Here is a 24,264-nt window from a genome sequence, read left to right on the forward strand (position 1 = left end):
TACAATCAATTTTACAACTGCCCGCGCAGCTGACGTCACGGCCCATTTGGAACATGATTGGTTAAACGCGACCTTGCCTAATAAATATTCATCATATTGTTCACGCACAAGGCCAATTTTGATTGGTTAATCGGGCTTTCAGCGATCAGCCCGCGCGGAGAGCTGATTTTGCCTTGGTTTGCCTACATTGAAAAAACGGTGTTGAAGTGACCCAAGCAGGATTTCAGGGCATAGATTCTTATTTTCAAGCTGATAAAGATGGAGATGGCAAAGAGGATCGAGTTGGAGAGACGGGGAAGGAAAGAGGACGAGGTATATTTTATTTGTATTCATTTTTATGTCGTGTTTGACTTTGGAAAGGAAGTTTTAAAGGGTGAATTTTTGTGGCATGTGTCCATTTTATTCTCAAGTTCATATCAGACAGTGGGCTGTTAGACAAGTTTGATACAGAGAACATAGTGTACATACATGATACAACAGTGTGATTATTAAAGGAAGGAAAAAGATTGTTCATATAACAGAAAATTCATTTCTGGCAGATTTTTAAGGAAAAATATTTTATGTCAGACATGAGCTGTTGAGATCTGAAACTGTCACAAGTGAATTTTCAAATGCGATCTAGATCAGGAAAACAATATTGAAAAATCCATCTGAAATGAACTTGAGAACACCATTCTAAAAAGTGTTGTGTGATGTGCAAGACTTGTGAATTTCTTTTTCTTGACGACTTGAAATTGTTCCATGTCAATTTTTCTTTCGATGCAGGTGTAGAAAGTCGTGTTTTTGGTTCCTTTATTGCGCCAGAAACTTTAACGTTATTAAAATTTTATTCCACTTTTGTATTAAGCAACTGAGGAAGCTCCGATATGAATTTTAATAAGCATATCCAACTTGTGTAATCTGGATTTACATGTACAGGGTCGCCATTTTGTGATGTTGATTGTTCTTTGTTCACAGCGCTGTCCCTGCTGTACTGCTGCATTCCAAAGTACGGTTTTGATCAGAAATCCGTTTTGGGTTATATTGTTTCAAAATGAATTCCATGGACTTACAAAAACACTTAAAAAAACTGTTAATTAACCGATCACCATCTTGTGTGCATCTTCAAAATAACAACCTGGCAGCCATGTTGAATTTCGAGATAAAAATTCCTTTTTCGGAGCGTTAGGTTTATTATTGAAATGATTTGACGACAGTTTTGGATAAATTGTAAAGTGTTTTACTGATTTCGATTGTAAAAACAAGTTGTTACTGGCGATGTAAGTGTATCTGCGAAAAATGTTGCTGCACGCTTTTGCGTCATTTGACCTACTTTCCTCACGTTTGTCAAAATCGGTCATACTGTTAACGATTTTTTAAGTTTTAAAGCTATATTTTAGTGACAGCTTACTTTTACTATCAAAATATTATTATAACATCAAAATTTCTATCTAGTAAGACTGTTGCGATGTTTGCTTCTAGTAAACTATTTGCAAAAATCGCATTTTTAGCAAATTCCGAAAGTTGTTTCTGCCAAAGTCCGCCATCTTTACTCTCGAGGCGGAAATCACCGGAGTGAAACGCCCAAAAGTATCCATAAAATTTACTCATTCTTTTATCGCGAAAAACAAATTTATCCACTGCAGATTATTACAAATAGTTTTCATTACCGTTTCTCATTCCTAATTTATACCATGAACTTGTCAGTTAAGCGAATTAAGCGAAAAACTTGCACAAAAAATGGCGTACGGTTTGTTATGGCGGTCCGATATAAACCTTCACTGACAGAGTATTGGTAATATTTTCTTCTCCATCGAAGCGGATGGATACACAAAAACAAACCTTTTACTGAAATGTTTCAGTATTTGCCAGGGAATGATTTAGATTGCAATATTTAATGATCTGATTTCAGCTTTATTTTCTTGTTGTTCAAATTATTAATGTTTTCCTGTTTCCGGACTAATGTTTTTTAGGGACTACTTTATACACGCAGGAATAATTTTTGGGTTAGTACTACGGTGATATGCAAATCATTTGATGACGTCACGCTATTTACAGCAAAACGAAAGTAGAAAATTTACTGTGTTGGGGTTAAGTTACAAAATTGAGGCTGGTATATTTGAATGAAACTAAAATTATCCCGCTTATAACTGTACTCAGTTACTAGAAGTGAATTCTTGCAGTTTTTTAATTCAATGAATATATTTCTTGCACTTCAGTTATCAATTTTAGGCTAACCTTGAGCTTGCTGGTTGCAAGTGATTCTGCCTTGACAACCAGTGTAGACCAAGATCAGCCTGCACCTCAGTGCAAGACAGTTATGCTCTGCACTGTTCGCTATTCAGCCAGTAAATTTTCAGGGAACACCCCTTCCAGTTCTAAATGTTACTGCCCAAATTGTCTTTGAATGATAGACCAGTCCATTTTAGAAATTCAGCAGGCTAAAGAACTTTAATAAATTGAAGAGCCAGACTTATAGAAATCAAAACTGCAAAATTTGAAACTTTCTTATGTTTTAAATTTCAGATAATTATGTAAATTAATTGTATTAGTGTAACAGATAACATTTAACAAAAAGAGTTATATTTCACCTTGATTTTATAGATTGCAGAACTCAATCTTGACAACTGTAGATCACAGGCAATAGAGGGATTGACTGATGGTTACACAGCCCTGGAATCACTCAGCATCATCAATGTTGGACTGACTGGTCTGAAAGGGTTCCCAAAATTACAGAATCTAAGGAAGGTTTGTAATCGTTTTGGGTCGTTCAATGTTTTTCTCTTGAATTTAAACTGTTGCTTTCAGACGGTGGGTTAGTACAAATTATCAGTTAGGTTTATACAAGTGAGTAAATTGAAAATAATGTCCTGAAGGAGTTAATATACTTCAAAATATTTTTTTACAGAATTTATGTATTTTGAGTTAGCTCAAGAAGAGAAAAAAACAACAACATTTATTAATGCTTACTCAACAATTCCTTATTATAGTCATTTTGACTGTTAATTGCACTTTATTCACATTGCTGTTTTGCCTTTTTCAGCTTGAATTGAGCGACAACAGAGTTTCCTCAGGTCTCAATAATTTAACAGGCTGCGTGAACCTTACACATCTTAGTCTCAGCGGAAACAAAATCAAAGACTTTGAACCCTTAGAACCACTTGTAAGTACTTCTCTGTACAGTCGTGGAATAATGTCCAAGTAAGGCAGTGTTGGTATTGTGAGAAGATGCTGTGGAATTTTTTAAAAGTTATCAGTTTAAAGACTTAAATTTTAAAATACAGTTTTCTTCAAGCAAAGGATATGTAAAAGGGACAACCATTGAGTACAGTTGCACATGCGTTGCTGACCACCTATATTAAGCAACCAACTGGCTAACTTCCTATATTGACTTGTTGTTCTAAATTTCAACTTGTCTTAAAGTAGCTGTCATCCTGAACAAACAAGCATTATGATGCTCCCTTTGCAGAGAGCGCAGCTCTACGGATCTTGGGGTCATGAGTTGGAACCCTGGGCGAGGCATATGTTCTTTGTGACAATTTGATCTTCTTGTCGTTCGCGGTGACAGTTTGATAAAAGACACTGTGTCTGAAATCATTTGTCATCCACCTCTGATTCATGTGGGGAAGTTGGCAGTTACTTGCAGAGAACGGGTTTGTACTGGTACAGAATCCAGGAACAGTGGTTAGGTTAACTGCCCGCCATTACATGACTGAAATACTGTTGAAAAACAGTGTTAAACCTAAAACAAACAAACACATTTTTCAACAACATTGGTCTTTCAAATATAAACAAATGTCAGTCTTATTTTAAGACGGGATAATTTTTCTCTTTGCTTCAGCAGTTCCAAAGCTCTGGAGTGTTTGAAATATATACCCTTAAAAAATTCGTCAAATGATTGCGCTATTCTTTGACAAGCACTAAGACAAATTTTGTGTAAGTATTGATTTTGCCCAAATTTAAGAGTAACTATATATAATGAAATTTAAATTACAGAAAGACTTAGCTAACTTGAAAAGTTTAGATTTGTTTAACTGTGAAGTAACCAATGCTGATGATTACCGAGAGAAAGTGTTTGAATTGTTACCAAATCTAAAATACCTCGACGGTTACGACAGAGATGACCAAGAAGCTGAGGATGATGAAGACGAAGGTAAGTTTAAATTAGACATTTTGTGTTAACTTTAAACTTTCTGTTGTGTCTGCTGTTATTAGGCTGTAATTAAAATTTTATTTGGTAAGGCGACCCAAAGTTCCCTGTGGGGGTAGGTAGGAAGGGTTTTTTTTTTTTTCATATACGTAATCATACAGGGGAGGCGGGGAAGAGATTTCATCTGACTAGCCAAAAAAGGGTTTCAACGATTTTCAAAGGTAGTTGCTGTTACAGCAAACAAATGTTTTTTTTCGTTAATAGCCTAACATTATCTACTGAGAGTGGAGAGCAGTCTGGAAATGCCTTATCATTGGTCTGTTTAAAGATTGAGCTTAAAAACGACCAATAAGGTTCTGGTATAATTTAGACTTGTCTGAGGACTATATTTTTTAACTTGAACATTTTACTAACATCTTTTGGGGAAAATCACGGAATTTTTATTTTTGGTTTGAACTGACAACCTGTGGTTGAGTGACAGTAATTGTGTTTATCTGCTGTAATACATTTTTAAAGACTTAAGAATACTATGCGGTTTGATATGCAGATTTATTTTGTAAAAGAAAGAATCTTCTCTGAAAGAAATTGTAGAAAATAGCAAAAATTAGGATTGTATATTCGAACAGTCATTGAATCTCAGATGTGGAAGTCATTACCGTCTTCTTGTTGACTTAGTCTGTTGTAGTTTCCAGAATTTACACAAATCTGAATGAAATTTTACCGGACGTGTCAGGCTGTCTGGAACATTTAGGTTACTTGGTAACCTACCAAAGAAAATAGGCCAAATGCATTATGTATGTTGGTACATTAGTAAAGTCATAATGCTTATATGAACTTTTAGCCTTCTGGCAGCAGTTGATTCTGCCTTTGCGACAAGTGCAGACCAAGATCAGCCTGCACAGATAAACAGACTGCACTGTTTGCTATTCAGTCAGTAAATTATCAGTGAACACCCCTTAGAATAATGAATGGTACTGCCCAAATTTGGCAAATTGAATGATAGACCAGTTCAGTTTAGAAATTTAGCAGGGTAAAAGTTAAACTTATTTTGCTAAATGTTTTACAGATGGTGTAGATGATGAGGAAGATTTTGACGATGAAGAGGTAGAAGATGAAGAAGGTATGTTGTTTAGTCAGTCAATGGTTTTTATTGTCATGCTTATATGTCGTCAGAAAAAACAAACTTGATTTGAACTTCAAGCCTTTTCAGTGTTTTGTTTACTCGTGTGGCTCCTGATTTTAGCTTAAACCAGTTGTAAATTTTCTGTGTGAAGCCATTCCATAGCATGTTGAGATTTGATGAATTTTCCATTTTGCTTAATTTGGCGTAAATGATAGATTTAGTCGATTCTTGCAAACATTTAAAAGTAAGAATTCATTTTTGTCAGTATTAACTTTATATGCCCCCGAAGGGAGGCATATTAGTTTTCAACCGTCCGTCCGTTCGTTCGTTCGTCACAACGTTAACTTTCTTCATGAAGGCACTTTACTTGCGAATCACTGCACCCAGGACCTTCAAACTTCACATGCTAATAGTACTTATTGAGTACACGACCCCTACTGACTTTGGGGTCAAAGGTCAAGGCGCTGCGTGGGCATTTGTCACCATTAGTGACGGCTCTTGTTTTTTCAGGAGATGATGACGATGATGATGAGGAAGGTGAGCCAGATGATGATGACGATGATGATGAAGATGGTCTTGGTGAGGATGATGACGACGATGATGATGTTGAGGATGAAGAAGAGGAAGATGAAGAAGGATCAAATTTAAAACTTTTACAACAGTCAGGTGATTTGGAGGTATGGAAGCCTTAAAAGCTTTTGAAATGGAATTTTCTCAGATGCCTGTTCGTGCTTCAATTCATTTTCAAATTGGACATTTTGGCCTTGTCCACTGTTGGAGCAGTCCAATGAATTGTTGCACATACAGTACAAGAGGACTCCGTGGCCCACTGGTTGAGGTAGCTGACACTGAATCACCTGCCCCATACAGATGTGGGTTTTATCCACTCTAATCACGAAATAATTCATAGAGGGGCACCTGGGGTTATTTTTATCCATGAAAAGTCGCCATATGACCTGTGATTGTGTCTGTGCGACTTTAAAGCCACCAAAATGACAGTTTGCTCAAGTTTGACAGAGACTTTATTGACTGTGTGCTGTTGCCGGCAGATTTTGAATCGTTTTCAATTTGCCTCTGGGTTTGGGCTCTGCAAGTGTCTGGAGCTGGCATGTTGGTCAAAGATTCGCTACTTTAGCTATAGATGTACCCAATTATGCCAGAAGGAATATTCATATTCCTCCACCATCGAAAAGTAGGGAAGGCACCATGTGTCTTGTATTGTGTCTGTATGACTAAAACCGTTGGATGGAAAAGAAAAAGAAACAACAAATTAAGACACTTTTACTAAAACTTAATAGCAAGCACAAAACAGCAGGACAGAATGTATATATTATAAGAATGTATTCATTGTTTACTGATTTTCCATTGTTGCAGGACGAGGAGGATGATGAAGATTTTGATGCTGAAGGTGTGGAAAATGAGGATGACGATGATGTTGAAGATGATGAAGAAGCAGCAGGTAATTATTTACACATGACCTGTAGCTATTTTAAACTTTTGGTTTTAAAGTTTATACAGGATTTTATTAACGATACAATCTTTACCATATTTTAATCGTTTCAATGCAATTTTCCTGCCAATATTTCTATAGTCGCTGAAGAAAACACTTTTTTGGTGTCTTTTAAGAAGCATCAATAATTTATACTTTATTTGTGACTTGTATATGACGAAATAAATTTTCTTGCTAAACTTTATAGTTAGGACAATTCTAAATTGATTTTTATTTCTCTGTCATTTCTTTAGAAGATTCAGAACAGCGAGGGACAAAAAGGAAACTTGAAGATGAGGAAGAGTCATGAGAATGTTATCCTTCATTTCATTGGACAATTGTCTTACATAGATGACCATTACATCACTCTTATCCAATCACGGATCGTGTTACATCTCATAAACTTGTTAAATTTGTATTTAATATGAGAAAGTCCATGATGAGAGAAGCAGTTTCATTTGCTTGGGAAACCGAAAACCGTGATTTCATTGGATGAAAAGTGCTGAATGAAAATGGCAACAAGTTAATGAATGTCATGGAACATTGTTCATTCTTTGTTTTGATTAATTGTTAATTGTACATTTCAATATCTCAGCTTTAACGTTCTGTAAAATCATTTCTCTATTGGGCATTAACTTTCACAGGGATTCATAATGAAACCAAATCAAGGAAAAATAGGTTTACTATTTTAGTTCATAATTCATTATTTAAAATCACTAAAAAGTCATGATATTAAATTTTATGCCATTCTGTTTGGAAATCCATTTAAATTAATGTCGGTGAAAAATGATTTTACAGTGTGAATAGTGAAAGAAAAGTTCCACTTTAGAATGGAAATGTTATTTTATTATTATACAAGACTGAAACATATATGACCTTTTAGAGAAGTAAGGAAGAGTTGTGATCTATTTGAAAAATGACTTCAGAGGTCTGAGGGTTGCAGGTACTGGCAGGAAAATTTTGTTTTTACCTTCACAGGAATTTGGAAAATGAAAATTTGATCTTGGAAATTATTACAGTACATACTTGTTACAGCTCTTTTAAGAACCAATGCAACCTTCGTTGTTAACATTTCTCCATATTGACATATACAGAATTGGTCATTTTAATGTAAGATTATTCATTAGAAGGTTTGAGAAATAATGTTTTCTTGTCTCATTAACCTTTAGCCTGCTGGCGGCAAGTGATCCTGCCTTTGCGACCAGTGCAGACCAAGATCAGCCTGCACATCCGTGCAGTCTGATCATGTTCTGCACTGTTCGCTATTCAGTCCGTAAATTTTCAGTAAACACCCCTTTGAATAATAAATGATATTGCCCAAACTGAATGATGGACCAGTCCATTTTAGAAATTTAGCAGGGTAAGGGTTAAACTGTGCTTCTGAAGTCTCTCAGCTGTAGAATTTTTGCATATTTCAAAGAACAAATCCAACAGCCTATCATTCACACCATAGTAGGAACAGAATTATCCTGCCTTGGATTTAAATCATAATTAAACCTATCTTCCCTGTTATCTTAAAGTAGATTATTCCGATAAATTGGATAGGAGTGTTCTACTGTAAGAAAAGGGATGATTGATCTAAATTATGATATAAGAACAGTGCCTTAACAAGAAAAGTTTTAAACTCTTGGTACAAACGTGCACGAAATTTTTAGATATATAAATGAATTTCAGTTAACAATTGTATATAGATTTTGCTTGAAAATTTTACACTAATTTGTTCCTAGAAATTTGTTAGCTGTGAAAAAGCTGTAGAGGACATTTAGAATTTTAGCCAGTTTTGTGTTTAATTGTCCAGCAAAAAGGGTATATGCATATTTGTTAAAGATCAACATTATTATTATTTGATTGGCTGTTCCATCGGTAAATTATGAAATTTTCTATGGTTACAGTTACGATGTTGGTCTTTTAGATATGATTGCTAGTTATAGATGCTTGGCTTTGTCCGAATTAATCAGTTTCGATTGAACTGAAATATTGAAATACCGTTACTGAGAAATAAATCGGTCTTTAGTCTGTCGAAATATTTGCTTTCATGGATTGAACAAAAGTAGGATCATGCAACATTGTACCATAGGTGTATGTATATGTGCTAGACCACCGTATTAATTTGCTTATAAGACGCATTATTAGGAGTCCTATTTCCAGTTCAAAGAAGCGTGTACTACAAGAAAATTAAAAGAAACCCCATATTGCATGTCCAATTTCGTGGGTGCGTCTTGTAAGCGAGTGCATCTAATAAGCAAAAATATACGGCATTTCATTGCATTTTTCATGTTGAATGTTACAGGATCTCTAGAGGTCATTTTGGTGGTATGACCTTGTAAAGTTTTGTGAATACTTTGTACAAATCACATTATCATCTGTAAATTTTACTCATCCACTTATGTGTATCAGGTTTGAATTTTACACAAACAATACAAGGTCAAGATTTCTCGAGCCGTGTAAGAATTTCTTTAGTATATTTTTTTCATGTATCCCAGGTGTTAACTCAAATCAGAATTAAGGTATATAAATACCGTACATTTATAAAGTAAATAAAATTTTACATTGGAACTCGTAAACCTGATTAATTTGCAGGAAGTGCTTGACCATGGTGAGAAGTGTTATATTCATTTAAAATCTAATCTAGGTTAAGGCGACACAGGTAGAGTCTTTTAAAATCTCCACTTTCTTGGTTGTACATGTAAAAAGAAAATTTTATGAGACAAATACTAAAATTTAGGAACTGCATTTTGATTTTACAAGTTAATTGTGTCGAAAATTTTCATTGTTTATAACTAATATTTTTCTTTGAAGATACATCTGAATAGTACATATTTTATGTTTTTACTTATTTATTATTTGATGACAAATTTGTCAGGCCTGCTACTGTTACTAAAACAGGTTTTTGAACAAAACTAAATTTTGAAACCAGTCTAACATTCTAGCAGATGATTGGATATTTTTAGGCTGAATATTTAAACTGACCAATGGCAGTGATGCAATTGGAGACTGGACTTCAAATTTGGATTTATAACCTTTGACAAAGTTTTCAGCCTTATTTTTTCTTGTTCCACAGTGAAACTGCAATGTTGGGCTTTGAAATCGGGTGTTTAAGAAGACAGTTTTCTGTTTATTAAAAATATATATTGTGGGAAAAAAGTGTTTTCAATAAGAAATTGGGAATTTTAGGATAGCAGGCCTAACACTGTAAATTTTCATTCACATGGCATGTTGAAACATTTTCACACTGTCTCTGTAAGACTTGACCTGTATTATGCAATTTTGATTATTTTTACACATGTGCATCACCAAAATTACTGTCGGACTTGAATGAAGTTAAATATGTATTTTGTTAAGATATGATTTTGAGGCATCTGGAGTTATATAATTACAGGCTATTTATTAACCACCAATTGCTATGTTTTTGAACCTAGCTTTATAGCAAGATATATATTTATACAGTTCCATTGTTGCAGTTTGTACTATGTCGTGTATTTTCACACTTTTATCACATGATAGAATTATGTTGTGTACTACGATAGGTTTTTATTTTTGCAGTCTTGGAAGTTTTTCAAATTAAAAATCTCTCTCTTATGCATATGGGGAAGTTGGCAGTTGATTGTGCCAGAAGTTTTTACTGGTGTATGGAATCCAGGGAAACTGGTTAGGTAGGCTGAACTGCCTGTCTGTTCAAAAAAGGTGTTCAACACAATAAAAAAACATAACAAAAATGTATCCTCGCATACATACTTATCATGTTTTCATTACACAGTATCATGTTTTGTAAATCATTACAAATGGATATTTTCTGTTGTGTTCGCTAATTTGAGGTATTGTTCATATTTTCCTAGTATATTTGTAGGAAAGTAGAATGATATCTTAATTTCATACAGATAACAAGGAAAATATTCATTTTATGTTGAAAATTGATGGTAAGCTATTAATGCAGATGTGACTACAGGTTTTTCACGAAGCTAGCTTTGAGTGGAGATGTCATTTTGACAGGGGCCTCTGGAAAATTGGAATTGTGAGAAAAGAGGGCATAAGGTCGTCACCATGTTTTCATTTAACAGCATTAATAGAGAAATATAACAAATCAGTGTTTGCAAATCAAGGGCTCAGAGTGCAACTAGTCTAAGTGTATATAGAAGTAGAAGCAGATAGACTAGTTTTGCTCTGAGCATTTGAAATGCGAGATGTCAAAATTCAGGGCTGGCAAAATGAAAACTAGATGTTTGACATGTGTTGCGTGTCTGATTGTGGACTTTGATATAATGTTTTGTAAGTAAAGTCGTCGACTGTAGTCCGAGATGCTCTGAAAACTCAGTCTTGGGTGTGTGGCTATGGACTTCCATATTAAGTTTTAAAGGTCATATTGTCAACTGTTGTCCGAGAAGCTCTGAAAACTGTTTATGTCTTACCTAGCACTTGTGTTTATTTTTGGGGGTGTGGCTATGAACTTTTGTGTGAGGTTTTGAAAGTCAAGTAGTCGACTAGTCCGAGAAGCTCTGAAAACTTGTTCATGACCCCTCTCTTGGGTGGTGGCTATGGACTTCCATATTAAGTTTTGAAGGTCACATTGTCAACTGTTGTCCGAGAAGCTCAGAAAATGATGCGGCTATGGACTTTTGTGTGAGGTTTTGAAAGTTGAGTATTTGACTTTGACGAAAATGGGTTGATAGTTGTTTTTGGCCACCTTGGGGTTAAATATATCTTATTTCAGGGAGTGTTGTTAATGACTGATGCGAGGTTTAGAAAGTAAAGTAATCGACTCGTCATTATAGAAATTTATCAGGGTAAGGGTTAAGGATAACCCTATGCCATTTTGTCATGATCAGTACAAGCTTTACTCCTTGATACTTGTCAAATTTTGACCACATACAATCTAAACTGTTCATTACTTACCTTTACAGAGATTTCAGTTGACTGCCAACTTTGTTACAGGTATCATGTAAAAATATTTGTCCAATCTTTGTATGTCTGCAGTTGTATAATTTTAGATGCAAATAAAAGTTTTAAATATGTAATTAAGTTTTCAGTTTTTATACCAGCCACTTTGTCAAATTCAGTAACTGAAACTACAATATACATGGATCAGAATTGACAAGCTGGAAATGAGGAATTTGAGCTAAAAGCACTGAGTCTTGTGGAATGAGATAAGAAATTTGTTTTAATTCTTAAGTCTGGGCAAATGTCCTGGGGGGCAAATGTCTGGATCCCCTGGGCGACATAAGTTTTCATGCAATCTGAGGCTCTTAGAATGCTTAAATTCCATGAGCTTCAGGGGTCTTTGCCCCCCTGTGACCCCCACCAGGGCTCTGCCCTGGACCTGCAAGGGGGCCTAGCTGGACCCCCCCACCCCCCGTGAAATTTTCAGTGGTATCAGCTCTCGGCCATTCTCATCCCTGACAGTTCCATGTCTTTATACTTAACAAACTGGTAGTCCTGCCCCACTTCACAGCGACACATAAATACACTTACTTCAAGGGAGAGTACATGATTGTATTGATTTGCTCATGTTGTCAGTCGGTTGACCATTTGGTACTTTTTAGCTCACCAGAGCACAAAGTGCTCCAAGGTGAGCTATTGTGACCGGTCATTGTCCGGCGTCCGTCAACATTTGCCTTGTTAACACTCTTAGAGACCACAGTGTTAAACCAATCATTATGAAACTTGGTCAGAATATTTGTCTTGATGATCTCTAGGTCAGGTTCGAAACTGGGTCATGTGGGGTCAAAAACTAGGTCAGTAGGCCAGATCAAGGGAAAATCTTGTTAACACTAGAGGCCACATTTATGACCCTATCTTCATGAAACTTGGTCAGAATGTTTATCTTGATGATCTTTAGGCCAAGTTTGAATCTGGGTCGTGTGGGGTCAAAAACTAGGTCATATCAAAGGAAAAGCTTGTAAACACTAGAGACCACATTTTAAGTTTGAAACTCACGAGAATTGGTCTGAATATTGCAACATTGGAATCTGGGGTCAAAAACTAGGTCACCCGGTCAAATCAAAGAAAAACTGTGGTATAGGGGCTGCTTTTTTCAGTGGATGCTCATGAAATTTGATCAGAATGATCTTGATGAAATCTAGGTCAGGTTCGAATATGGGTCATCTGGGGTCAAAAACTAGGTCACCTGGTCAAATCAAAGACAAACCTGTATGCAATAGGGGCTGCATTTTTCATCTGATGTGCATGAAACTTTGTCAGAATGTTTGTCTACATGAAATCTTGGATGAGTTTTTATCTGGGCCACTTGGAGTCAAAAACTAGGTCACCAAGTCAAAACAAAGAAAAAGATTGTTTATACTCTAGTGGCCACATTTTTGATTCAGTCTTAATAAAACTTAGAATGTTTGGTATCATAAAGTCTTGTATGATTCTGAGTCTGGTTCATGTAGGGTCAAAAACTAGGCCACTTGGTAAAATCAAAGGAAAAGCTTGTTTACACTCTAGAGGCCACTTTTTGCTCCAATCTTCATGAAACTTTGTCAGAATGTTTGTTAGCTCGACTATTCAAAGAATAGTCTAGCTACTCTACTCACCCTGGCGTCGGCATCGGCGTCGGCGTCACACCTTGGTTAAGTTTTTGCATGCAAGTACATACAGCTATCATTTAAAGGCATATAGCTTTGAAACTTATTTATTCTTTTTCTAGGTCAATTACCAACCTCACTGGGTCAAGTTCCATAACTCTAACATGTATTTTGAGCAAATTATGCCCCCTTTTGGACTTAGAAAATTCTGGTTAAAGTTTTACATGCAAGTTGCTATCTCCAAAACTAATGCAGATATTGAATTGAAACTTCACATGTGTCTTCGGGGTTATAAAACTAGTTGATAGCACCAAGTCCCATAACTCTGACCTTCATTTTGGCCAAATTATGCCCCCTTTTGTACTTAGAAAATTTTGGTTTAAGTTTTGCGTGCAAGTACATACAGCTATTACTAAAAGGCATATAGATTTGAAACTTATTTTTTCTTTTTCTAGATCAATTACCTAGCTCACTGGGTCAAGTCCCATAACTCTGACATGTATTTTGGCCAAATTATGCCCCCTTTTGGACTTAGAAAATTCTGGTTAAAGTTTTGCGTGCAAGTACATACAGCTATTACTAAAAAGCATATTGATTTGAAACTTATTTTTTCTTTTTCTAGATCAATAACCTACCTCACTGGGCCAAGTCCCATAACTCTGACATGTATTTTGAGCAAATTATGCCCCCTTTTGGACTTAGAAAATCCTGGTTAAAGTTTTACATGCAAGTTACTATCTCCAAAACTAATGCAGATATTAAATTGAAACTTCACATGTGTCTTCGGGGTTATAAAACTAGTTGATAGAATCAAGTCCCATAACTCTGACATGTATTTTGGGCAAATTATGCCCCCTTTTGGACTTAGAAAATCCTGGTTAAAGTTTTGCGTGCAAGTACATACAGCTATTACCAAAAGGCATATAGCTTTGAAACTTATTTATTCTTTTTCTGGGTCAGTTACCAACCTCACTGGGTCAAGTTCCATAACTCTTAACATGTATTTTGAGCAAATTATTCCCCCTTTTGGACTTAGAAAATTCTGGTTAAAGTTTTACATGCAAGTTACTATCTCCAAAACTAATGCAGATATGGAATTGAAACTTACCATGTTTCTTCGGGGTTATTAAACTAGTTGATAGCATCAAGTCCCATAACTCTGATATGCATTTTGGTCAAATTATGACCCGTTTCGAACTTAAAACTCCTTTGATATTTAACATTTTGGGTAATAATTTCCTGCTTCTGTGACAATATTTCGAATAGTCGAGCTTGGCTGTCTTACGGACAGCTCTTGTTTTTATGAGTTCTAATCTGGGTCATGTGGGAGGAAAAGCTAGGTCAAATTAAAGAAAATGCTTGTTTACACCCAGACCACATTTTTGGTCCAATCTTAATGAAAATTGGTCAGAATGTTTCCATGAAATTTCGGATGGGTTAAAAATTGGGTCTGGTTGGGTAAAAAACTAAGTCACTAAGCCAAATCGAAGAAAAAAACACCAGAGGCCACATTTTTGCTCCAATCTTCATGAAATTAGTCAGATGTTTATCTTCTTGAAAACTCGGAAGAGTTTGAAACTGGGTCATGTGGTGTCAAAAACTGGGTCACTAGGTCAAACATGTTTGTTATGGTGTGTTACTCTGGTGAGCGACCTAGGGCCATCTTGGCCCTCTTGTTTCAAATCTTTATTGTGTATAGCTGTAAAAATTGTAAAATTGTACTTCCAAGAAAGGAGTATTAACAAAATTTTGCTTTGTATACCAATGACATATTTCTTAGAAGATACTAAACTAATGATTAGGTATCCAACGGATACTTAGCCCTCCTACGCACAAGGTGACCTTCTGTGATCGTCCCGTGTCTGCTGGGTGTCGTCAGTAATTCTGTCTCCAGAGGGGAGACGTATTGTTTTTTCCCTGTCCATCTGTTGCACTCATTCCTCATTAATAACTGGAGAATCATTAGATTTAGAACCTTCAAACTTCATAGGATGATAGGGCTTATGGAGTAGATGACCCGTTTTGTTTTTGGCGTCACTACATCAAAGGTCACAGGGGCCTGAACAGGGAAAACCGTTTCAGATCAATACTTTGAGAATTACTTGACCCAGTATGTTGAAACTTCATAGGATAATTGGGCATGCGGAGTAAATGACCCCTATTGATTTTTGGGTCACTCAAAGGTCAAGGTCACAGAGGCCTGAGCATGGAAAACCGTTTCTGATCAATAACTTGACAACCACTTTACCTAGAATGTTGAAGCTTCATAAGTTGACTGGACATGCAGAGTAGATGGCCCCTATTGTTCTTGGGTTCACTCCAGCAAATGTCAAGGTCACAGGGGCCTGAACATGGAAAACCGTTTTTGATAAATAACTTGACAACCACTAGACCCAGAACGTTTAAACTTCATAGGATGATTGTACATGCAGAGTAGATGACCCCTATTGATTCTCGGGTCGCTCAAAAGTCAAGGTCATAGAGGCCTGAGCATGGAACACCGTTCTGATCAATAACTTGACAACCACTTGACCTAGAATGTTGAAACTTCATAAGTTGACCGGACATGCAGAGAAGATGACCCCTATTGTTCTTGGGTTCACTCCATCAAAGGTCAAGGTCACAGGGGCCTGAATATGGAAAACCGTTTTCGATTAATAACTTTACAACCACTAGATCAAGAACATTTATTTATGTATTTATTTATTTGGGTTTTACGGCGCACCAACACAGTATAGGTTATATGGCGCCAAACAGGACTACAAATTTTGGTTTCACATCTCATTTACATTGAAATAAATTCAAATCTTCTGCGGCATTATCGTTAATTTAACACATTTGAATGCGCAGCAGCCGAAAATTGCTTTTATAAAACATTCACCAAAAACACACTATGTGCAGCAAGATGCGTATAATGCCACTTTCATAAAACTTGCATCAATCGTTATTCTTATCAAGACAACAAGCCAAGCGCACAACCAAGGTCACACTTTGAAGTAAAAAGCCTGATAGCTTTACTTTACATAAAACTAGTATCAAATATTTACAACATGAGCGCACATTCCAGGTCAGTAGGTTGAAGGTCACAGTCACTCTTTTAGGTCAAGGATTTGACAGCTTAAAAATCTTAACCACAATTTGATTTTCATAAAAGTAGCTTCAGTGTTAACCAGAGTGCACGACACGGGGCCTCCGTGGCCGAGTGGTTAAGGTCGCTGACTTCAAATCACTTGCCCCTCATCGATGTGGGTTCGAGCCTCACTCGGGGCGTTGTATTCTTCATGTGAGGAAGCCATCCAGCTGGCTTACGGAAGGTCGGTGGTTCTACCCGGGTGCCCGCTCGTGATGAAATAATGCACGGAGGGGCACCTGGGGTCTTCCTCTACCATTAAAGCTGGAAAGTCGCCATATGACCTATCATGTGTCGGTGCGACGTTAAATCCAACCAAAAAAAAAAAAAAAAAAAAAAAAAAAGAGTGCACGACAGTCCATTATGTCCATAGTCAATGCTAAACTAAGAGAACAAAGATTAAAAAAAAAAAAAACTCAAATTTGTGCCCGCTCTATATCTTCTTAACCTTTGGAAGGATTTCCATAAAATTAGCTACAAATGTTAACCTCATGAAGATGATATGCAGAATACACATCCCAGATCATTAGGTCCAAGGTTAAGGTCACATTTATAGGTCAAAGATGTGATAGCTCAAGTTGGTGTCGGCTCCATATCTTCTAAACCACTGAAATAGACTAGCATCAATTCTTAACCAAATTAACACGGCATGCAGAGCGCACAATCCTGGTCACTAGGCCCAAGGCCAAGGTTTCTTTTAGAGGTCAAAGATCAAACCTGTTTTCATCATATATTTTTAAGAATCTACTGGAATAATTTTCATAAAAACTAACATCAGTTAGTTTACCTCATAAAGACGACCTGCATAATGCGTATCCTAGTCATCGGTATCACTTAAAGACCAAAGGTCATGATCACAACATTTATTTATCCTTTCTCAAAGCGGCGTCTGGGGGTATTAGTCATCTTTAGTGATAGCTCTAGTTGAAATTGTTTTGAGTATTTTTCAAAGTTTTAAGTAGGCCTAATCGAAAATAAGAAAATAGTATTTGAATTTCTTTTTCAACGGTCATGTGATTTTCATGGTCACGTGGTATTTGTGAGTAGCGGTGCTTGAAGGTGGTCGATACAATAATAGATTGTTTCCAGCAGTTTTGTTGTACACGTGTAGTGATCCCCTTAACTTTGGTAAGAACCTCTCTAGGTAATGGAAAGTACTTCACTCGACATAACTGAGGGGCTGCCAGGAGATTCATAGTCTGTAAAAACACAACAGCTCCTGGCATTTTCAACTATTCGTGAAAGACTTATTTATTTTAATAAAGACACTGCGCTCGTATTAAAACCAATGTCTTGCAGTACTGTTTTACCCATAAAAAGACATATCTTTTAGCGTGAGCATGTTGTTGATAATTCTTTCAAATAATTCCACAGCACCTTGTTGTAATCGATTTGTCTTTTCCAATATTTACAATATCTCTCGAAGTCCCAAACAAGGAACAATCGGCTATGTCTTTTGAACAGTGAACCTCTGAAATGTTGAATGAATTATGCAAAGATGGTTATGTGGTGAAAAATATATTTGCAAAACAATTTCAGCGATAGGCATTTTCGTCCGCCCAAATTTTATTTCATGACGGAGACGCCAGATGCCTCTGAGCGGGCGGGCGATCAGGTAGAACCACCGGCCGGGACAGCTGTGTGGCTTTCTTTCGTGATGACAATATTATTCGAACCACTCGGATACGGACTTTTGAGAAACTTCGGCGTACATTGTTAATGACACAGAATTAAAACGTGTTCCAACTTGGAAATTACTGGTAGATCCAAAGAATAGAGCAATAGTTCAAGACCTAATTTTCGTTATAACCATTCTTTAGAAAAAAAGTAGAACTTTTTCATAAACATTTCGTCCAATTCAACGAGGGAATTTTGATGCAAATATCAAGAAGCCTATCTCCTATGCGTATATTTACTATCATCTACAACTGAATAAAGCGTGCACACACACGTCTGTACCTTTGAATAAATTTTCGAACGCCGCGTCAACATTCGTTGAATTTCGTGCAGAGGTTTCGATAAAGGACATAGCGTTCTTCCCTGAAATAAAACGACAGAAGAAAAGTTTTACGCATAATATGAAAAGGACATCAAAATATCTCGCTACAGTTCATACTTTTGTTTTTGGGATGTATACAAGAAACGGGATGCTACCTGACCAAAATGACACTTTAATAAATAAATTAAATAAATAAAGTTTAAATAAACTAATTTACTGAAACACCCAGTCATTTTGTCAAAATAAGTCATAATAAATATATTGTATTATTATTTTGGTTATTACTGTAATGCAACTACAGAGCTGCTTTCACTTTTATTTTCGAATTTTTAAAAACATATCTCAGTATTTTCAAAGGAAATGCCACGAAAACTTTTAAAAGAACATTTGTCAGACGGAACGCACCTAAAAATCAAGCTAAACTCTGTTAAATAATTACACAATCATGCATTCCTATTCCGACACGGCTCTATCTTATCGTAAAACTTAGCACGTTTTTGTCAATATACAGAAAGCGTTGAAACTCTGTTTTTAAACTAATTTAGAAGCAAGAAAGAAATAACTTATTTTATAATAAAATATATGTCTAGAATGTGCATGGCGGGAACTTTCTAAATATATCAGGGATGGAAATTTAACTTTAATATTCCCATCAAAAATAATCAGTAAAAACAGGGTTATCGTGTAATTCTGCCAAATATATATAGGGAGTATATTGAATTTGAGAGACTTTTTTCAAACGAATTTAGAAGCAACCAAATATTGACTCAGCCTGTCCCTTAGCAACGGAAGTAAACTTTAACGCATTCGCACTCTCAGAAAAAAACTTTAATAATCCGAATGTGCATCAGCTTAAGCCTAAAGTGCCTTACTGGAGTGTACCTGCGTAAATACAAGCTTCCTCAGTAGTCACCTCAATCTGGTTTTGTAAATCACACTTGGTTCCTACCAACAATATTGGAGCAGAATGGTACGCTGCGTTGTCACGCAATTGTTTCCGCCAATACTCTACGTGTTCAAATGTTGAACGTTTGGTGACGTCATACACCAACATAGCTCCAGCCATCTCCCTGATTTCTATTCTGTTAAAAGACCGTGTACAATTAATGTGTTAAAGTAAAACCAGAATAAGTGGAAAAATATATAAATGCACCTTAAAAAAGAACTGTCAAAAGACAACTTATGAAGTAAACTGTATAATGGATCTGTAACCACATCATTTGAAAGTATATGAAAGCCACGATGGTACTATATAGCTCGCCAGAGCTTTTGACAGTCTTAACAGGAATAAAAAATATTCTGCCAACATACTTTAAAAACTAGACCGCAGATTCAGAGAAGAAGATATAGACCCAAATAGGGATAACAGAAAATTTCACTTTGGCAATTCAAGATGGCTTTTAACAAGGTTAGCAGAGGAACGATTCTGTGAAATTATTTGAAAATTGGACTAGTGGTGTATTGAAGATTTTCTATTTCTAGCTTTTTTGCCATGTTTTTTTTTTCTTCTTCTTATTATTTTTTTTTACAATAATCAGAATAATACGAACGCTCTCGGTAGATCGTTACTGAATGACATTTTTGCAACATTACATTGCATTTTAAAAAGCTGACCAACCGCTTAATAAATGTTAGCTCTGGTGGCCATCTGTTTGGATATCCTTAGTTAAGGGTCACCGAACTGTAAACAGACCATGTACCATGTAAATGTATATACGGGTCTGTAAGTAGACTACAAGTGCCCACCCGTGTGTTGAGGCACCTGAGGTCCTCCTCCACCATCAAAAGCTGAAAAAAAGTCTGTGTATGACTCCAATCCCAACTAATAAATAAATATATCATAAACTTGATACTTACGCAGGTAAGGGGATCCTAAACCTTATGTACATTCCACTTAATTCATGTACGTAAAACTTTACTGTTTTGCCCTCAGTCCTGATGGTTCTATGGAAAGAATAACAGAATCGTTCATTAACGAAACTTAGTAGGACAATCGGCAATTTCCGTGAGATACCGTATTCTCGTCTGTTCAATCTGATCACCTCGGCCTTTATGCTACGCAGTATTATACGGAGAATACGGAATTACCCGGAATTCTTCGGTCATCAACAATCAGTACCCAATCGTGCAACATCGGACATTTCCGTATTCTCCGGTAAATACGTATTGCGTAGCATAAAGGCCGAGGTAATCAGATTGTCAGAGGTCTATTGCGTAGCATAAAGGCCGAGGTGATCAGATTGAATCAGTACCGTCACAACCGTAAAATGCCGAACTCAAATAAAGGATGAAACGTTGTAGATTGTCAAAACTTAACATACTTTGTGGCAATAAATGAAATTTACGAACCACACATTGTACATTTAAACAAAGAGCTTATTTATTACTTCTTTGATTTAAACAATATATTTGAACTTGGTGTGTCCTGAATGTATTTGCTATATTTGCTATACATTTTCAGTAAGTAAAAGGAACTGTTCAACTATCCGGGCTATACCATAAAAAGTGGCCAATCAGATTTTGAACATACAAATGTATTTGTTTGAAACTTATGCTCCCTGGCGCTTAATGCATGTTAGATTTTCATAATAGGTATTTTTAAAAATCAAATGTTCTATCCTGGTTCCCATAAGAGTTCTTAACCATACTTTGCGCTAGAAATGGTATTAATTTAAGAACGATACCGCATTTTTTTCAGAGATTAGCATTTACAAGAAACTTAATGGAAATGCATGTTTGCAAAATAATTATCTCCCATTTGCCTATATTGGTGGTGCAACCAAGATAGAATGGAAATAAATTACTTCCAAAGCTACGTGCAGTTTTCAAACTCTAGAAAATAACAATGAAATCCGAAGAAATACTCCATATGATAGGGGATTAATTACAAAATTTTGTAAAAGTCAGTAAAATACACAGTTCACACAGGGACCTAACTCCACGTAAAGCACATTTTTATTCCTTAAATACAACTGTAACAGAATATAAGAAAAGTGAAAAATATCCAGATGTTGCGTAAATTTGACTGACCACCTTTAAAGTGAGAGCAGCCAAAATTTAACTCATATACAAAACGCTCGGGGTACCTTTTATCAAAGGGAAGAACTTTTGCCGTTGTTGGATAGGTATAGGGTTCAAAACTATCATAACAGAAACGACGCACCAGTTGCGTCTTTCCAACACATCCGTCTCCAAGCAAAATAACTGAAAAAGAATACATTCTTTTTCAGCCTAGAGGAAATCTTATCAAAAATATTAAACACATCAAAATTTATATTAACATAGATTCTAAAGATTTTGGAGAGTGCCGTATACTCTTCTTGTTTCACAAATAAGCGATAAGATGTTCTTAAAGTCCCATAAGAACTGAAACGTTATGTTAAAACAATTAAATAAAACGATCGAAATAGATGTTATGCATAATCACGTGGTCAGAGAAGCAAGAATGTTTCTCATTGCAGAGTTGGTGCAGCCGTTCTGCGCAGGCGCGGAATTATTATCCATTGGAGCGCACGGCAAAATTACTCATTTTTTTGCATGTCCGCACGCAATTAGTGTATCAAATGCATAATATACTGACTAGAGGTTAGGGTTAGTATCACCATGGTTACAAAATATATACATTTAAGATATTTTCTTTCAAATTTAGTTAATCCAGTATATACCGGAGTCTGTAATATATCACAGGTGCACCAACTCTGTATTAATTAGTCACAGCCGAGAAGCAATACATAGAACCGTAAAGGGAGGTAATCAGAAACAGTGTATTCGATAGAACTTCCCATTATGTTAATTAGTGTTCAAACCTTTGACAAATATCAGATAAAACAATTACAATGTACTGAAAATAGCATTTAACAAGAAATTTATATATTTTATTCTGATAACAAAAAAATGTGTCAGCCACATTATAAACAAAGGTATTATGAGCCTTTAAATACATGTCAACTCACAGATAAAATAAAATATTAATGAATATACCTTTGATAATAAATGCTCCTTCAATTAGGCAGTAGTGACAGCGTTTTATTTTACAATCCTGGCACGAGACAGACATGATGGCTTTAGCGTCTCTCTGTTGGTCGTTTTATTCACAGTAATTTCAACTTAGTAAATTTTCAGATTCGTCATACACGGATGTGAGATTTATTTTTATCGATGGCGAATAACAAATACTTTTTTGTTTACTTTTCGCACGTAAACATTAGCCGCAGCCTTGCTATTTCGTTGTCATTCTTGCCTTCCCCTAACAAGTAGAAAGCGTTATTACGCTGGCCTAAATGTTTTACAGTCAAACCTGTTTATAAAGACCACCCACTGGGAGAGCCAAGTTGTGGTCTTTATTTTGAGGTGGTCTTTATTCACAGGTTAAAATACACTGTAAATGTTAAAATGGGAAACAAAACATGTGACCTTTAGAGCCAGGTGGTCTCTGTTCAGAGGTGGTCTTTAACACATGTTTGACTGTATTTGGACTGGCAAAATTTGAAGCTGTAGACGTTTGATACATTTATGTAGGTGGGTGTAGGAAACAAAAAGACGTCCGTAAAATACATGTACAGCTATATATGGATTATCATCAACATGTGAAGTTAGACTTTGAGTGGTAGATTTTAACAGGTTTTGAATCGCAACCAATTTTAAATCACATAAATAAATGCCGAACTGTTTTCAAATATCTTAGCTCCATTTTTATTTGAAATATAGCTGATACGTTTTCAAATGATTCTAAACCATATTTTTTTTTCATCTTTTCGTGTAGTCTTTTTCATTTTTTCTCAAAGTAAAAAAGAATTCTACCGCTCAGTTTAGAAATTTATAGTCTCAGTCCCATTTAGTCCAGGCATCAACAACAAACCATGACAAAAGACATTTTGTCCGTCTAAATTTGATTGGTTTTAAGGCGATGTTCCAGCTTTTTTAAATAGAGGATATTACATGAGTGTCTTTTCATACCGAATTTATTAAACGAGTTGAATAAAATGATAAAATGCGAGGCTCTGCCGAGCATTTTATCACTGAATTTAATTCAACTCGTTTAATAAATTCAATATGAAAAGACACTCATGTAATATCCTCTATTTATCACATGTTTGACGTCGCGGGAGTGTAATTTCATTTTAAATGGTGGAGAAAGACCTCACGCCCTTTTAAAAATACCGTAACAGATACGGGGCTGTAGTAGGCAGAAAATACACCATGTACCATAAAGAAGAAACAGTAAACAGTAAAATGTAAAAATGCCTGTAAGCAGACCATGATTTAGACATGTAAAATGCCTGTAAGTAGACCATGATTTAGACATGTAGACCATGATTTAGACATGTAAAATGCCTGTAAGTAGACCATGATTTAGACATGTAAAATGCCTGTAAGTAGACCATGATTTAGACATGTAAAATGCCTGTAAGTAGACCATGATTTAGACATGTAAAATGTCTGTAAGTAGACAATGATGAAGTATCTGTGAATAGACCGTGACAAGGGATCTGTAAATGAAGAAGGATATGTAAATAGACCATATAGTCTTTATTAGAAGTGTCTGTCTATAGACCATGTAGAAAGATCTCTTAATTAAACATGTAGAAAGCTATGCAAAAATGCTGCAAATGAAATATGGAATATTAATCACAAACATCCTGTTTACAGAACCTGCCTGCAGCCGTTTTAGCATTGTATTGCCACTAGCACAAAAGACGGTACAATGAAGTGTGCAATATGCATTCATCACACATCATGTCGTGACCTCGAATTGTACCCACATACATTGAGTCTTCCCCTGGCACATTGTGTCCTCTTCAACAGTTTTGCTTTAATTCATTTATGGCCAACAGTTTATGAAACACTTTTTCTTATAATGAAATTGTAAGGGC

At 35.9% G+C, this 24,264-nt stretch overlaps 2 protein-coding genes across 4 annotated transcripts; one reads left to right on the top strand and one right to left on the bottom strand.

Annotated features, from left to right (window-relative positions):
* The first annotated feature begins 152 nt into the window (after positions 1 to 152).
* On the top strand, positions 153 to 11,753 carry LOC123542257 (acidic leucine-rich nuclear phosphoprotein 32 family member B-like). The gene is made up of 8 exons (XM_045327990.2): positions 153 to 312; positions 2,584 to 2,727; positions 3,023 to 3,142; positions 3,976 to 4,132; positions 5,196 to 5,249; positions 5,763 to 5,929; positions 6,627 to 6,711; positions 6,996 to 11,753. The coding sequence occupies exons 1-8, from the start codon at positions 259 to 261 to the stop codon at positions 7,049 to 7,051; spliced, it is 837 nt and encodes a 278-aa protein (XP_045183925.1). The 5' UTR covers positions 153 to 258; the 3' UTR covers positions 7,052 to 11,753.
* Positions 11,754 to 17,108: 5,355 nt separating this feature from the next.
* Positions 17,109 to 23,342, bottom strand: LOC123542319 (ras-related protein rab-11.1-like). Of its 3 annotated transcripts, none has more exons than XM_045328117.2 (6): positions 22,373 to 23,342; positions 21,478 to 21,595; positions 20,249 to 20,335; positions 19,305 to 19,473; positions 18,352 to 18,432; positions 17,109 to 17,863 (listed from the first exon to the last, which is right to left on the bottom strand). In XM_045328117.2, exons 1-6 carry the CDS (start codon positions 22,446 to 22,448, stop codon positions 17,840 to 17,842), a joined length of 555 nt encoding a protein of 184 aa, XP_045184052.2. In that variant the 5' UTR covers positions 22,449 to 23,342; the 3' UTR covers positions 17,109 to 17,839. The 3 variants fall into 3 exon arrangements, with proteins under 3 accessions (XP_045184052.2, XP_045184050.2, XP_045184051.2); XM_045328115.2 differs by having other exon boundaries at positions 19,274 to 19,473; positions 22,373 to 23,328; XM_045328116.2 differs by lacking the exon at positions 18,352 to 18,432 and having other exon boundaries at positions 19,274 to 19,473; positions 22,373 to 23,341.
* Between the last annotated feature and the right edge of the window lie 922 nt (positions 23,343 to 24,264).

Source organism: Mercenaria mercenaria, chromosome 19 (assembly GCF_021730395.1).
Source record: "Mercenaria mercenaria strain notata chromosome 19, MADL_Memer_1, whole genome shotgun sequence".
Lineage (NCBI taxonomy): Eukaryota > Metazoa > Mollusca > Bivalvia > Venerida > Veneridae > Mercenaria > Mercenaria mercenaria.